The sequence below is a fragment of the Ursus americanus genome, chromosome 12 (assembly GCF_024610735.1).
Source record: "Ursus americanus isolate L20-20 chromosome 12, mUrsAme1.1.p, whole genome shotgun sequence".
Taxonomy (NCBI): domain Eukaryota; kingdom Metazoa; phylum Chordata; class Mammalia; order Carnivora; family Ursidae; genus Ursus; species Ursus americanus.
In genome coordinates, this window is record NC_142138.1 from 44,637,208 (window position 1) to 44,654,597 (window position 17,390).

The 17,390-nt window shown below is 37.7% G+C and overlaps 1 protein-coding gene and 1 long non-coding RNA gene across 12 annotated transcripts in view; one reads left to right on the forward strand and one right to left on the reverse strand.

The window, feature by feature from the left end:
- CCDC18 (coiled-coil domain containing 18) overlaps positions 1-17,005 on the forward strand; it is a 113,202-nt gene extending 96,197 nt beyond the window's left edge. For 5 of the 6 annotated variants that reach the window (XM_045801765.2, XM_045801770.2, XM_045801769.2 and 2 more), the window contains one exon: positions 4,833-17,005. In XM_045801765.2, the coding sequence (XP_045657721.1) occupies positions 4,833-5,402 (570 nt within the window). In that variant the 3' untranslated portion in view covers positions 5,403-17,005. The remainder of the gene's footprint in view (positions 1-4,832) is intronic. The other variant, XM_045801768.2, reaches the window with a different exon arrangement.
- LOC148109182 (uncharacterized) overlaps positions 665-17,390 on the reverse strand; it is an 88,882-nt gene continuing 72,156 nt past the window's right edge. For 5 of the 6 annotated variants that reach the window (XR_015726315.1, XR_015726311.1, XR_015726313.1 and 2 more), the window contains one exon: positions 665-14,223. This is a non-coding gene — a long non-coding RNA (uncharacterized LOC148109182). The remainder of the gene's footprint in view (positions 14,224-17,390) is intronic. The other variant, XR_015726314.1, reaches the window with a different exon arrangement.

Below are 17,390 nucleotides of genomic sequence, written 5' to 3' on the forward strand. Positions count from 1 at the left end.
AGCCCCACCGATTGTAAGAACTTATGGAGTTGGGGTCCCTAAGGTTTTCAAAGCCAAATGTTAAAGGGATTTATTTTCCCAGTGCAGGTCTCCTGCCTGGAGTTCTGGCTGGGCTCTCTTCTCCCTTCTCCATGACCACAGCGTCCTTCCATCCTGCAGACAATCCCGCTAGTCATTTTGGCTCCCAACCACCTCTCCCTCTTTCCTACCCTCTTCTATGTGGCCTCTTCTCTACATTTAGTAGAGGAGAGTCTGTTCTGCTAGTCTTCAGGTCATTTTCTGGATTAGTTACACTGATGTGTTATCTAGTTATATCCATGCGACAAGGTGAGCTCAGTATCCTCCTCCTTCGCCTTCCCAGGAACTCCCCCCTGTGTCTTTTAACCGTTTGTATTAGAGTTATAGTGATTTATCCACCATGATAAGAGTGTTCTGAATTGAACTATATATTTACCTTTACCAATGAGCTTGAAACTTTGATATGTTTTCCTGTTACTATTTAGCATTTTTTTATTTCAGCTTGAAGAATTCCTTTTAAAATTTAGTGTAAGGCCAGTCTAATGGAGATGAATTCCTTCAGCTTTTCCTTGTCTGGAAAACTCTTTATCCTTTAATTCTGAAGGACAACTTTGCCAGGAAGAGTATTCTTGGTTGGCAGGGTTTGTTTTTTTTTTTTCCTCTTTTAGCACTTTTAATATATCATGCCATTCTCTTCTTGCCTGCAGATTTTCTGTTGATTGTCTCATAAGGGTTTCCTTATACATAATAAGTAGTTTTTCCCTCGCTGCTTTTAAGATTCTCTCTTTGTCTTTGATTTTTGACAATTATAAAGTGTTTCCGTTTGGATCTCTGGTTTCATATCTGGAATTCACTGGGCTTCTTGGATCAGGATATCTACTTCTTTTCTCAAGTTAACTTTTGGGCCATTGTTTCTTTAAATAAATTTTGTGCTCCTTTCTCTCTTCTGGAACCCCTGTAATGTGTATGTTGGTCCTCTTGATGGTGTCCCATTAGTCCCTTAAGCAAGGTTCACCCTTTTTCATTTTTTTCTTTCTGCACCTCTGATTGAATTCCACTGCTCTTTGAGTCCTCTGATCCTTTCTTGTCTTTGATCTAGTCTGCTGTTGAACCTCTTTGTTGAATTCGCCAGTTCAGTTATTGTATTTTCACTCTGTGGTTTCTGTTTGGTACTTTCTTGTATTTTCTCTTTGTTGAAATTCTGATTTGATCACGCATTGTTCTAACTGTGGTGAGCATCTCTGTGACTGTTATTTTGAACCCTTCGTCAGATAAATCACCTGTCTCTGTCTCATTAAGGTCTGTTTTTAGAGTTTCAGCTTATTCTTTTGTATGGAACATATTCCCCTGTTTCTTCATTTTTCTCAATTCTGTGTTGGTTTCAGCCACCTTTCCCAGTCTTGACAGAGTGGTCTTGTGTAGGGGATATGCCTTATTGATCATCCTGTTCTGAATTCCTTATTGTTTTTCAAACCTTTGTGATTGTCCAAGCAGCCTTCTTTGTTCTAGGTGGCTTCCAGTAGTTGAGGGCTTGCCAAGACTTGTCAGTATTCCAAAGAGGAGGATCTCAGTCAGCACCTAGATGTAGGCTGACTGAAAGCTAGACCCCCAGGTAACAGCTAGGAAAATGTGTGATTGGGATCCTTACAGGGAGAAACAGAGCTGGGCTTTATTATCGGTTCCCTCAGTGCTGGACTTCCTGTGTACAGCCATAAGGGTGTGCTCCCCTGCCTGCTAAGAACTGCTTCGTTTGTCACAGTCCTTTTGGACACATGAATGCAAACCCTGTTGGCTATAGAGTCATGTAGTCCAGAGGCCTGTCCCTTGGGCCACAGCTTCAAAAGCTTGAGTGCCAGACGTGTACAAGCTCCTTCCAAGAAGATACTGGAAATTTGAAGCAGACTCGAGGGAAAAGGTGGAGGAGGTGTCTGCTAGTTTCCCTGGTGCTCTGGAGGGTCACAAGCTCCTAGACATGTGCTAAATTAGAAAACCGACCCTCAGGCAGAAGCTTTTAAAGTATATAAATAAGACTCTTTCATGGAAAGACGGAGAGATGGATTGTTTTTGCCAGCTCCTTCTGTGCTGATCCCTGGGTAGATAGCCATACCACATTGTGGCGAACCCATTAAGAACTGTTTTTTTGTTTGCTAGAGTCTTGTAAGTCTCATGAATGCAAGTCCTCTTAGCTTTCTAGAGCTAGGTGTTTTGGCACCCATCCCTCAAGTGGTAGTATGAGTTGGGGTGTTAGATGTGGGGTCCAAACCTTTACTCCTCAGGGAGGAGCTGGGAGTCGAGTGTTTCCTCCACTAAATGGCCCTTTTGTAGGTATTTTCTCATTAACCCAGCGTGTAGATGGTGCTCAGCCAGCTGCTTTGAGAGGGAATTGCTCCGTGTGTAGCTGCAGATTCGCTGTATCGGGAGGAATCACCTGTGTCACCATCCTGGACTAGAACCTATTCAAATACAGACTTTATAATGTTTACTTTAGAGGGTTCCACATTTGATGTACCTACAAGTAGGAGCATTTTTCGTTAAAATTTGTTACTTTGTATTAAAATTTACTGTACATCATTTTTCAAATAGCCCATTGCTACTGATTCACCCCTATTGATTATGGCAGTTTAGTGTAGGATTTAGAATTAATATCAGTACTGATGCATAGAGATAAAAAGTTTTAATATTAGTTCAAAACTGCCAATATGTGTGAGATTAACATTGCTAGCTAAGACCTTACAAAAAAGTTCACTGACAGCTATGAAGCAATAAATAATTTTATTACAAAATGGAAGTTATTAAAAAGCAAAAAAAAATTCAAATAATATTTTAGAAATATTTCTAGTTACTAAGCTGAGGACTCAAATTCCTTTTATAACATGCTTATTATTCACAGTACTAAGGAAAGCTGAATATACATAATTTTTTTTTTAAGATTTTATTTTTAAGTAATCCCTATACCCAGCACGGGGCTCAAACTCAGAACCCTGAGATCAAGAGTCACATGCTCCACTGTCTGAGCCAGCCAGGCGCCCCTGACATAATCTAAAATTATGTTTAGATTGAACACTGCGTGCTTTTTTAGAGACATAAATATACCCACTGTTCTGGAGAGTTACAACATTTATATAAAATTATACAACTTCATTGTGAAAAATTGACTCTAAAAATTTAAAGATTTTGCATTGTGTATCCCTTGTTATAGTTATCTGTGCTCACTTGTTAATTATTACTAATGAGATAAATAGAATTAGATTGCACTTAATTATTCAGAAGTTTTTGACAGTAATTCTCAAAGTCAGTATTAACTGGCTCTAAAGTCTAGACTGAAGAGGAGGAGGATAGAAGGAAAAAAGAAGAAAGCTAACAGAAGAGCAGAAGCTGGCATAGCTATAGCAGTTAGAAGTCGCTATAAATAATGGACAGCAGTTCCATTGACAGCAGCAGCAAATGACGGAGAACAGAAACAGAAGTGAGGGAGAAGAAAAAACAGGGTTTGAGGCAACTGATCTTTCCAGATCACTTCCTTTAGTACCCTTACAAATACCCTATTATTTGAGGGTAACTAGAGCAAGGGCAAAGCTTAGACCATTTTCTGAGAGCCCTAAAGGCATTACTATATTATGGCACACTTATGTGACCACGACAGTGAAATTCTTCAAGTCTTAAGAAAAAGTTGAATTATGTTTAACATATTCAGTATACTATATTTCATTATAAAAGCTAAGTGTTAAACTGAAAGTTACATGGACATTTATTTAAGGTACCACAATTCTCAATTATGGCTAGATAATTCTGTGGCTAGAGTTAAAAAATATTTCAAGTGCACATAACCCTGTGGTATTAACTCAATAGCTACTTTATTGTGATTATCAGAATGTAAATACAAGATTTACAAAAGTTGGCACTCTAGCCGCTTGTAAATAACTTATCTAGATAAAGTAGTAGATATCAAAGAACTGAAATAAGCAAGTTAAACTTTCATTTTGTAACGTATTCTGTGCTTATGTAAGTTTTAGTAAGCACAGTATTTTTAGAAAGAATAGATACTATCAGATTAAAAGTGACTGATTTAGAAATATCTATTTTATGGATACCTATAAGAAATGGAAAATATATTTGAACAGAAGACTACTACACATTATTTAACTTACGTCTTCATTTTTTAGGCTTCATGGTTTTTCAGTATATGCAGTCTCATTCTTAGGATCCTAAAATTGGGTTGGAGTTGCCAAATGAAGGACATGGAAAAATAGTAGAAATTAAAAGTTTAATATTTAATAAGTCAGTCCTTACTAACTCACTTTTTGAAAGGTTTTTCTTTGAAAAATTTCTGGTGTAATGAAGCTTTCTTGTAATGAGGACATGTGAAGCATAATAGTTAATATAAATTTATTTCCTATTAGAAATTCTGAAGGGAGTTTTTTGTATGTGTATATATATGTTAGATTAGCAAAATATAGCATACCATTATACTTTTGAAAAGAAATTTTTAGATGTAAGAGTTCAGTCTTAGATAGAAATTGCTAGAAAGTGCTATTATTAGCACTTAAAAAAGAAAAACATTGGTATAAGGAAAATCTAGTGTTCATGGAATTCCTTAGCATAGTTTTAACATATTTCAAGTGAACATATGTAATTGTCCAAAAATGAAGGGTTTAAACAGAGCTTGGAAAAGTCTCTTGGGTGGTTATAAAAGCAATTTGTGTTCTGGGCAGAAGGCTGACTTAGAAATTCATGGACTCTTAGAAGACATCTAAGTAACTTATTCATTTAACAGAAATGTACTGAACACCTGCTATATGCCTGTTTTTCTACAGGAATCAGAATTAACCAGATTACAAGCCAAAATTTCTGGACGTGAAAGGGCAGAAGACATCAAGTTTCTACCAGCCCTGCTTACATCTGCAACAGAAATTACGCCTGACATTCAAGATCCAAAATTTGCCAAACATTCTCACACAGCTTTTTTCAAGTGTAGAAAGCTACGTCGCTCTATTAGTGCCAGTGACCTTAGTTTCAAGACACGTAGTGATGAAGATCTTTCTGAAGAATTACTACAGGACTTAAAAAAAATGCAGTTAGAACAGCCTTCAACATTAGAAGAAAGCCAGAAGGATCTGACTTATACCCAGTCAGACTCATTTAAACCTCTCACGTATGACCTAGAAGATGATAGTTCGGAGAGTAATGACTTCAGTACTCTCAGTGGAATGCTAAGATACATAAACAAAGAAGTGAGACTATTAAAAAAGTCTTCTATGCAAACGGGTGCTGGTTTACCTCAGGTATGTATGTCATACACTCAAAGTTATAATAATTTGTCTCCAGTGAATATCATTTTATTATTTGTAGGAAAATCCATATATTTAAATGAAGCATGCCATTAAGTGATATGCAAATATTGAAAGTTCAAAAAAATCCATTGTAAGTAGGGTTGAAAATATAGCTTTGTAAATTAACTTTGATTAAAATAGCCTATACATTTGATTAAATATAATCTTTACATTTGATTAAAGAACTAAATCTGCCTCATATTAGGAAAGTATTTTGAACTCTAGAATAAAGTTGACCCTTGAGTAATGCAGGGGTTAGGGGCACCGACTCCTGCCTCCCTCCCCCAACCCAGTGCAGCTGAAAATCCATATATAACTTTTGACTTTCCTAAAACTTAACTAGTAATAGCCTGTTGACTGGAAGCCTTACTGATAAGCTAAGCAGTCAACTTAACACATATTTTGTATGTTATATATATTATATACTGTGTTCTTCTAATAAAGTAAGCTAGAGAAAAGAAAATGTTAAGAAAATCATAAGAGAAAATACATTTACAGTACATTTTATTCATTGATACTGTAAGTTTATATCATCTGTTTACAAGGTGAATTGTCTGTCAGTACCTACATCGATATTGTCTTATACAAAACACTGTAGATGTTATATACGTAACTAACACTAGATATCAAAAATGAAAAAATGTGAAAAAAAGTTCATATTTATTTACAGATATAATAACTCATGCATTGAAAAGGAAGCAGTAGCAGTATGAATGCTTTATCGTAGCTTAGCCTATACACTAATGAATGAATCATTATAACATTTTTATGGCAAACAATTCTAGTCCTATTCATAATACAGTATTGCAGACAGTGTTATATATTTGTTTAAAAACCACTGACCTGTGAAGATGGGCTGCTATGCACCTTCTTCATTTACTAGAGAGAAGGGCACACTATATGGTAATGTTATTCTTTGAAAGCAAAGTTATAAAACAGTAAGAAAACTAACACATTATGAAGTTTATATCAAATAGTACCCACCTTACACTTCCGTGAGGCTAGTCTGCCCCCTGCCGTACGAATCTTGCACACGATGTTGTATATGATCAGTACTTCGGTGACGATGACACAAATGTCTCATACAGTTCTTGTCATACATTACTAGATTTTCACATGAAAACACACAAAAGATAAGTTTCTGAACTGCAAGGTGCGGTTAAGTGGAAGTGGATTATCATAAAGATCTTCCTCCTTGTCTTCTCATCGAGCAGGCTGAGAAAGAGGAGGGGCTGGTCTTGCTGTCCGCAGGGTGGCAGAGACAAAGCGAGGAGGAGGTGGAAGGAGAGACAGGAGAGGCCGGTACATTTAGCGCAGCTTCATGAAAATACATCACAATTTCTGCGTGATTTTTTTTTCGGCTTTTGCATTTCTTTAAAAATGTTTTTATATGGTACTAATCCTTCTTCCACCATTTGCTTTAGGTTCAGTGCCCATGTCATAGAAGTGTCCATGTCATAAAAATAAATGTCCTGTGGGGCCCTTTTGTTCAGAATAGGACATTTTTTCTGTATTAAAAACCTGTTCAGGCAGATAGCCTTTCTCCTCAGTGATTTTCTTACTGGTGTCTGGGAACTGTCTGCTGCTTCTTGGTTATCTTGACATTTTTTAGGCCAAACCTACTTCTAAAATTATCCAGCCATCCTTTTTGGCATTAAATTCTCCAGCTTTAGACCCTTCACCTTTCCTTTCCTCTAAATTGTCATACAATGACTCTGCTTTTTCTTGAATTTATTATTAGAATCTATAGGCATGCCTTTCTTACATCATTCTTACACGTGTAAAAGTTGCATTTTCAACACAAGATAAAAAGTGCAAGGTTTTTCATGCCTGCTAGCCTAACTGCAGTGATGGCTTCACAATTTTTTTTTTTTTTTTTACAATGGTCCTTACACTGGATTCATTTATCTTGAAATGGTGGGCAACCATAGCTGCACACTGCAATCTACAGTACATGCCAAACAATTTAGGTTTTTCTTATAATGTCATGACTCTTCTCTGCTTCTTGGGAGCACTTCCAACATCACTAGCAGTACTTTGTATGGGTCCCTCGAGGTTTTTCAAAAGTTTATGGTATTGCACTAAACACCAGAAAAATATGACATATGCTCTAATGCTAGGTGGAAATGTGTAAGAGCATGCAGTGTGATGGGGTACTGTTTTAGATAGGGTGGTCAGGGAAGGTGTCTCAAGGAGGTGACATTTGATCAGAGTCTTGTAGGAAGTAAGGAAGTAAGCTATCCCAATATCTGAAGGAAGAGCATTGGAGGAAAGGGAACAACAGGTACTAAAGTCCTGGGGTGGTAGCCTACCTGGAATGTAGAAAAAACAGCTAGGAGGGGTACTGCTGGTTTGGTATAAACAAGAGAGAAAGTAGTAGGAGAGAAGAGATGATGCTAGGTGTTGGGTTGTAAGATGGGGGTGGGGGTGCTCTAGCAGTGTTGTAGCTCCTATAAGAACTTTGGATTTTAATGGAAGTGTGAAGGTTCTGCTTAGGGAAGTGACATTTATCTGATTTATGTTTTTAAAGGATCACTCTGGCTGTTTTAGGAAGAATGGATGATAAAGGAACAAGAGCAGAGACTATCCAGGAGGCTACTTGTAGCAATCCAGGCAAGCGATGATTTGGGGTAGGCAGGAGGACAGATGTGGAAGTGTTGAGAATAGTTCCATTTCTGGATATATTTTGAAGATAGAGCCAACAGGATTTAATGTAGGTCTTGAGCGAATTAGTAGTCAAGGAAGACTCCGAAGATTTTGGCAAGAGTAACTGAGCTTTTACTCAGTTGGGGAATACTAGGAGATGAGCAGATTTGGAAGCATGGAGAGTTTAAAAGATTGACTTTAGATATAATAAATTTGAGATTTCTATTAGATGTTCAAGTGAAGATGACAAATGACTGGGTTAATGAGGCTAAAGTTATAAATTTAGGTATCAGCATATAGATGGTTGCTAAAACCATAATGCTGGATTAAGGCCAGGGAATTAGTGGAGGTAGAAAAAAGCAGCCCCCAAATGAAGCCCCCTAATTTAGTAAGGCTAAGTTATTTTTAACATTCAAGAAGTTGAGGATCCAATAAAGCTGAGATTTAAACAGTGAGATAGAAAAAATAAGGAAAACATAATATATCACGTTTCAGAAAAGATTAAATGTTGCTAAATAAAGTGAGGATTAATAATTGATATATTTGGTATCATGCAAGCTGTTGATGACATTTATGAGAGTGGCTTCAGGGTAATAGGATAAAGACTGGTTTGAGTATGATCAGAAGAGAAGAGGCGGAGAAGAAAAGGAAACACCAAAAACAGGCAACTCTTTTGATGTAAAGAAATGAGAGATGAAATGTCAAGGAAGAGTTTTGTTTTGTTTTTTAGAATAAGAGATAAAACAGCATTTTATTGGTGGGAATGATCTGGTAGGGAAACATAATTCAAGACAGAGAGTAGAAGGAATAAAGTTCTTAAGGTAGGCTGAAAGAGATAGAATCCAGCAGAGAAATAGAATTGGCCTGGGATAAAAGGAGACAGTTCATCTACTGTAGTGGAAAAGAAAGTACAATATATGGGTACAGAAACACACGGAGTAGAAGATTTGGTGAGAAGGGAGCAATCTCTTTACTGATTGCCTTTATTAGTGAAGGTTTTTCTTGGTAAGGTTATGAGCTATGGCAGGTAAGGCGCTAGAGAATTAAGAACAGGAAAGGCATATGAAATAGTTATCTTGGAAAATGAGAAAATATAAAAGGACGGGGGAAGTCTAGTTAGGATTGCCAGGCAGATAGTTTTGTTGGGAGAAATAGCCCTGCAAATATATCTGGCATCTTTTGTCCTTCTCGGTTCATGCCAGCAGCAGGATCTCCCCATCATAATGACAACCAAAAAGAACTACCACGGGTTTTCAGAATGTTCCCCAGGAGGGGAGTACTGCTTTGAGAACTTCCGCTCTATTCCAGTGGCCCTAGAGTCCTCTTAGATGTGCAACAGTCTATTTTTGGTAAATAGAACTTATTTTATATAGGATAAACTTGGTGAGAAAAGTGACAGATTGTAATCATGGTAATACACTGCATTTACTATATGCCAGGCACTATTTTAAATGCTTTACATAGAAGCAACTGGGTGGCTCGGTTGGGTATCTGACTTTGGCTCAGGTCCTGATCTCTCAGGGTCCTGGGATCCAGCCCTGCATTGCGCTCCCCGTTCAGCAGGGAGTCTGCTTCTCCGTCTCCCTCTGCCCCTCTCCTCACTCGTACTCTCTCTCTCTGCCTCTCAAATAAATGAATAAAATCTTTTAAAAAAATAAATGCTTTACATAAATTGACTCATTTAATCTTTATTGATTGGTACTATTACTACCCTAATAGTACCAAATGGTTCTTCTATTGTAGTGGGGTACTATTATTATCCCCATTATGTAGATGAATCTTCGTTCTTAACCACTTTTTAAAATTCACAATTATTTAATTTTAAAATGTAATTAACATATACTGGATTATTTCAGAGGTAGAGTTCAGTGATTCATCAGTCTCATATAACACCCAGTGCTCATCACATCACATGCCCTCCTTAATGTCCATCACCCACTTATCCCAACATCCCACTTCGCTCCCCTCCAGCAACCCTCAGTTTGTTTCCTCTGATTAAGTTTCTTATGGTTTGTCTTCGTCTCTGATTTTGTCTTTTTATTTTTCCTTCCCTTCCTCTATGATTCTGTTTTGTTTCTTAAATTCCACATGTGAGTGAGATCATATGGTAATTGTCTTTCTCTGATTGACTGACTTCACTTAGCCTAATACCCTCTAGTTCTATTCACATCGTTGCAAATGGCAAGCTTTCATTTTTTTGATGGCTGGGTAATATTCCATTGTGTATATATATACCACATGTTCTTTATCCATAGATGTGTGGGTGGACATCTGGGCTCTTTCCATAGTTTGGTAATTGTGGACATTGTTGCTATAAACATTGGGGTGCAGGTGCCCCTTTGAATCACTATGTTCGTATCCTTTGGGGTAGATACCCATTAGCACAATTGCTGGGTCATAGGGTAGTTCTATTTTCAACTTTTTAAGGCACCTCCATACTGTACCAGCTTGCATTCCCACCAACAGTGTGAGAGGCTTCCGCTATCTCCACATCCTCACCAACATCTGTCATTTCCTGACTTGTAAATTTTAGCCATTCTGACTGGTGTGAGGTGGTATCTCATTGTGGTTTTGATTTGTATTTCCCTGATGCCGAGTGATGTTGAGCATTTTTTCATGTGTCTGTTAGCCATTTGTATGTCTTCTTTGGAGAAATGTCTATTCATGTCTTCCTCCCATTTCTGGATTGGATTATTTGCTCTTTGGGTGTTGAGTTTGATAAGTTCTTTATAGATTTTGGATACTAGCCCTTTATCTGATAAGACATTTGCAAATATCTTCTCCCATTCTGTCGATTATTATTTATTTATCTGAGAGAGAGAGAGAAAACGGGGGTTGAGGGGGAGGGCAGAGGGAAAAGCAGACTCCCTGCTGAGCAGAGAGCCCGACACGGGGCTTGATCCCAGGACCCTGAGATCATGACCTGAGCCAAAGGCAGACGCTTAACTGACTGAGCCACCCAGGCGCCCCCAAAGTGTGCAGTTTTAAAGTCCACTGATATGGCAGAAAAAATCCTAGAAATAACTGTGTGAGAAGTGCTTAATGAGTGTTAGCTCTTACTTGTGTTGTAGCCCAAATAATGATTTTCCTAACAGTTAACTATGTTGCCATTTCCATTCTCAGTAAAATGAGAAAAGCTGACAAAAGCTTCAGAAGTCACAAGAAATTACACATGCACAAAATTTTGAACACATCAAAGGAATTCAGAGCCATCAAGTTAAAAACTGTTTTAGATTTGAACAGAATACTGTGCTGCAAATACTGATTAATTAGCTAATTCACAGTTTATTAGGAAGTTATAAGAAGTATTGTTTATATCCATGTTATTTCCAAAAAGGAAAAGTGGTTTACAAATGTGGTCCATATGCCATGCAGTAAGATGAAAAGTAAGAAAGTCAGCTATAGGGAAATCAGAGACGGAAAGAAGCAAGGTGAAGCAAGACTACAGGTAATACCTAAGGACATGGTGACATTTTCAAATTCCTCGCCTAAGTCAAGACCAGGATATGACAAGAATATTTGACCTGTATTTTTAGAATCTCCTGGCCCTGGGGCACCTGGGTGGCTCTGAGCTGAACGTCCAACTCTTGATTTCAGCTCAGGTCATGATCTCAGGGTTTTGAGATCAGGCCCTGCGTCAGGCTCTGTGCTGGGCGTGGAGCCTACTTGAGATTCTCTCGCTCCCTCTCCCTCTACCCCTCCCCCGCTCTCTTTGTCTCCGTCTAAAAAAAAAAAAAATCTCCTGGGTCTTTTTCCTATATTTTTCTACTTCTCTGTGTTGTGCTATTTCTTTGTGCAAACATTTCTCTCTTGTCATTTCTCTTTCCTGCTCTTATTTCTCTTCTTTTTCACTGACTGTTTTCAGGTAGCCCTTCATCTATCTTCCTTTCTGTGCCCTCAAACCATAGTGTGACACCAGTGTCTAAATATCTTATTTATATTATGTCTTCTGTTTTTGTTTTTTATATCAATTAGTTTAACTTTGCACTCCCTCCCCATGCCCGCCAACCAGAATTACTTGCTTTTTATATTCCATGTGGCCCATTATTACTTTTTCTGATTCATATTTCTTAATTGAGTAAAGATTTCCCACTCCTGCTTTAAGTTGTGCTCCTGATTATTATATTAATTTAGCATTAGTGTCCATTATAAGAGTAGTTCAAAAGCTAATCTTTTTTTTTTTTTTTTGCATTATTCCAGGGAGAAAATTTGTAATTAAATGAAGATGTTGATGTGATGAAAAATGAGATTTTTGGTACTGTGTTTATTACATGTAGCTCATACTTCATAGAAGCTGTTATTTTATTGCTTTTGAATAAATTTTTATTTCTGTATTTTTAAAGAAAGTTCTTCTAAACCTTACTGCTTTTTTAATTCATTACTCATTTTTGGTTTAAACTTGGCACTTCGTCTTTGTTTTTTATATAAAATTCATTGTTAAATGCATAGTTAGTACATTGACTAATTTATATTTTCAATTAGAATAACATTATTTGCTTATTGTTCTAGTAATACTTTACTTTTAAAATGAGTAATATGAATTTAGAAGTCATTCTGCCACAGGTTCATAATTGTACTAATAATGGCTGGCTTTTGTTGAGTGTTTACCATTTATCAGTCACTATTCTAAGCACTTTATATTAACTCATTAGATTCACATAACCTATCTTTTTTTTATTTTATTTATTTATTTGAGAAGAGAGAGAGAGCGTGAGAGCAGGGAGTGGTAGAGGGAGAGGGAGAAGCAGACTCCCTGCTGAGCAGGGAGCCCGATGCAGGACTCAATCCCAGGACCTGAGATCATGACCTGAGCCAAAGGCAGATGCTTAACAGACTAAGCCACCCAGGCACTCCTCACATAATCTATTTTGTGATGTATATACTATTACTATTCCTGTTTTACAGGTGGAATTATTTAACATAATGACACAAGTATGTGTTCCAAAGAAACTTATTTGTTCTAAGTATCAGGAGACAGACTTTGGGTTAGTGGCCCCATTTATACATGGCTAGCTTTATGGTAGAATAAAAATAAAAGAGCAAAATTAAGATGACATTTCAAACTTCAAATTTAAAAATCTCTCAAGAGTTCAAATTTGTTGTCTTTAGACCATATAATTGTATATATATGTGTGCTTAGGAGTTAATTTTTTCTAATACGTAAACAATAAAACCATTAATGTTGACAGTACCATTTGAATAACACTAATTCAGTATCTTTAATTAATTGTCAGGAGTGGAGTAAAGTTTATCTTTTTACTGCTACTCACTAGTGACTTGACCCTAGGAGTTTAAATTACTGATTCAGTCTTCTTGGCCAGCACCCTTTATTCCCTTTCCCCCGACCTTCTACCATGGTGCCTTATGAGCTTTTGTTCGTGGACTAGTAGACATTACTTAGTCACGTTGTACTTCTGACACCTTCATTAATTTAGTTTCCAGTCTGAGCTGGACTCTTAATTTTGACAAACTTTAACCTCTTCCTCTTAGCTTCTTTCTCTTCCTCTTGACAGGAATGTTAATATTTGTTATTCTTTTCAGCTACCCCCTTTACTGCATCTCCCATACTTTCAAGAGATAACTTAGCCACATACTTCATAGGAGATCTTCAGGTCCAATCTCCCTCAATTTCCTCCATCTTTCTAGTCCTGCCTATGCCAGCATGCATTCGTCTTTTGTTCCTTCCTATCTCAGAAAGGCTTATTTCTCTAAAGGACCAGTCCTTGTACTTGTGCACTAAATTCCATTCTTTCCCTTTGATTCTAGGATTTTATTCTATTAAATATCCCACATCTTGTCTTTTATCTTTAATCCTATCCCTTTGATTTCTCCCATTCATAGAAATATGTTCAAATCCCTTCGCTGGCCTAAACAACAAAAACTAAAACCCCACCTTTATAATAGCTACTCCTCAAGAAAATACTCTGTATTCTTATGGTGCATACTTATTTTGTTTGAACTTCTCCACATTGCATTTCATACACATTTGCATTCTGAAGAGCCATGTTATGCTCCAGTCCATTCACCTCTGTCATCCCTGGCTACTGCTGATTCATCCAGGGTTAGACACTTAGCTTAAGGTCAAGCATCTTTTCTTAGGAATTTTGAAACTCAAGCTGCGAACAAACTCCACTATCTTTTTGCGTGCTTGGACTGTAAAACGCCAGACTCCAGAGCTCTTGATGGCCGTCTTTCCTACCATGTTGGCCAAAGCAGCAATGCAACTAGTCTGGAGAAAGAAGGAGAGAAAATGAAACAAACCTACAGAGAAGAACAAGAAAAAGAATAGCTGAAGATCCTGGTTCCACGTGCTTTTGAGACTCAGCCACATTACTGACCCTGCCTTCTGAGACATCACAATATTCTTATCGTAAGCCCTTTTATAAAGCTCTTCAAATTGGATTTCTGTCACTTGCAAGCAGAAAAGCACTAACCAATGTATTTTTTTTTTGCCACCAAATTTCTTAGAAAAACCATTCTATATTCCCTGTTTTACTCTACTTCCAACCCAATCCTTAACCTAATACAGTCTGACTTTTACCATTCTGTTGCCACACCGTGTCCTATTTTCACTTTTTGATTTTTTGGTAGCATTTGACATTGTTTACCAGCTCTCCTTTGTTATCTCTTGATTTGACTCTAGAACACTGCTAGTCTTTCCTGATTCTCCTTTTAAAAACAATTACCCCAAAGATACAGACGTAGTGAAGAGAAGGGCCATATGCACCCCAATGTTCATAGCAGCATTGTCCACAATAGCTAAATTGTGGAAGGAGCCGAGATGCCCTTCAACAGATGACTGGATTAAGAAGATGTGGTCCATATATACAATGGAATATTACTCAGCCCTCAGAAAGAACGATTACCCAACATTTGCAGCAACATGGACGGGACTGGAGGAGATAATGCTAAGTGAAATAAGTCAAGCAGAGAAAGAATTATCATATGGTTTCACACATTTATGGAACATAAGAAATAGGAAGATCGGTAGGAGAAGGAAGGGAAGAATGAAGGGGGGTAAACAGAAGGGAGAATGAACCATGAGAGACTATGGACTCTGGGAAACAAACTGAGAGCTTCAGAGGGGAGGAGGGTGGGGGAATGGGATAGGCCAATGATGAGTATTAAGGAGGGCACATATTGCATGGTGCACTGGGTGTTATACGCAAGCAATGAATCATGGAACATTACATCAAAAACTATGGGTATACTATATGGTGACTAACGTAACAAAATAAAAATTATTATAAAAAAAATAGCTAACCTTTACATAACGCTTACTATGTCCAGGCAGATTTGTAAACTCTTTACAAGTATTATTATATTTGTAATGAGGAACAAATAGAGGAACAACTATGAGGAAATATCTTTCAAGGAGGTCATGCAACACAGCACTATAGTACCATATCATATAGATGTAAAATATTCAGGAAAAGTTTACAGAGACGGTAGTGGGAGAGTACACACAATCCCTCAAACTTTTATCCGATAGCTTCGGCATAGTCCGCACACACTGTATCCAAAGTTCCAGTGGAAAGAAACCCTGCCTCCGTAATATTCTACATATTTATTACTGAGGTCGGGTACGGAATATCTGTGTAGCTATGTACTAATGGAAACTTCTTTGTAGATGAAGTGGCCTTGTTAGAGAGGGGGGGTCTTTCTGTTCCTCTGTTGAGCTAACTCAAACTTGTTGATCGAGCTGTCTTCTTTGCTACTAAAAGTTTGAGAGGACAGGAGATTGGGGGCTGAATGAGCCTCCAGAGCTATCGTGATTGTCTTTCATCAGGCAAGTGCTAGTATTTTTTACTGCGTTTTACAGAAGAGAAAACAGGCACAGAAAGATTAAGTAATTTTTCTCATGGTCATGTAGCTTTATAACAGCTGGGATTTGAACTGACTCCAAAGTCCATGCTCTTAACTACTAAAGCCACATTGCCTCTTTATATTGCCTTTTACTTCTTTGAACATCCATTCTTAGTATTCTTGTCTGCCTACTCTAAAATATTGGGATTCCCTAGGTTTCTACCTTAGGCCCCTCTTCTAAAGATATATATTCTTCTTACATCATCTCATCCAGTCCTATTGCTTCAATAATAATCTTCATGGTGGGGCGCCTGGGTGGCACAGCGGTTAAGCGTCTGCCTTCGGTTCAGGGTGTGATCCTGGTGTTCTGGGATCGAGCCCCACATCAGGCTCCTCCGCTATGAGCCTGCTTCTTCCTCTCCCACTCCCCCTGCTTGTGTTCCCTCTCTCGCTGGCTGTCTCTATCTCTGTCAAATAAATAAATAAAATCTTTAAAAAAAATAGCGTTTAAAAAAAATAATCTTCATGGTAATAACTTTCAGATCTGTATCTCCATGTTTTCCTTGCAACAGATCTGTATTTTCAGTTGCCTACCCAGACAATTCCCTGGATATCCTGTAGATTTTTTTTTAAGAAAGCCTTAAATTTATCCAAAAATGAACTCATGGTATTTTCTCAAAATTTACCTGTCCTGCTTTCCTGTTTTCCTTTTGTTTAGATGTTTGCTTATTTTCCATCATCATTCACCCAGCTTTGACCATCAGAGACCATAATCTGGTGGCTGTCAGATCACTGTTTTCTCTTTATGCAAAACATAGAGATTACACTATTCTATTTAAGCCATCTATGCCTATAAGATCTTGTTATCATGTGTTTCATCTATGAAATCTTACATTCCAGCATCCCCACTCTCTGACAACAATCTCTTATCCTTTCATCTGTCTCATTCTCTAATCCCTGTTGATATTTTTCCATATTATTAAGAACGTATTTCCAGGGCACCTGGGTGACTCAGCTGAGCATCCAACTCTTGATTTCAGATCAGGTCATGATCTCAGGGTCATGAGACTGAGCCCCAAGTTGGGGCTCCATGCTCAGTGGGGAGTCTGCTTGAGATTCTCTCACTCTCCCTCTGCCCCTCACCCCACTTGTGCCCTCTCTCTCAAATAAATAGGTAAATCTTAAAAAAAAAAAAAAAAACATATTTCTATTTAACATTTTTTTCTTTAATGTTGTATCCTCTCATACAGGTAATTTACTAATGTGGTTAAGAATATGGATTTTGAGTAGGAACCTTATACATCCAGCCATAATAAAATTATTTGTATTGGTCTTGCCCTTAGGTCCTACGCAATTATAAAACTGAACAAAACATGCAAGGCAGTTTTTTTTTTTTTTTTTTTTAGTTTATTTAGCAGAAAGAGACAGTGAGAGAGCACAGCAGAGGGAGCAGAGGGAGAGGGAGAAGCAGGCTCTCCACCAAGCAGGGAGCCCAATGTGGGGCTTGATTCCAGGACCCTGGAATCATGACCTGAGCCAAAGGCTCAAGAATAAGAGACAAAAAACGAAATAAGGATATAGATTTGAACA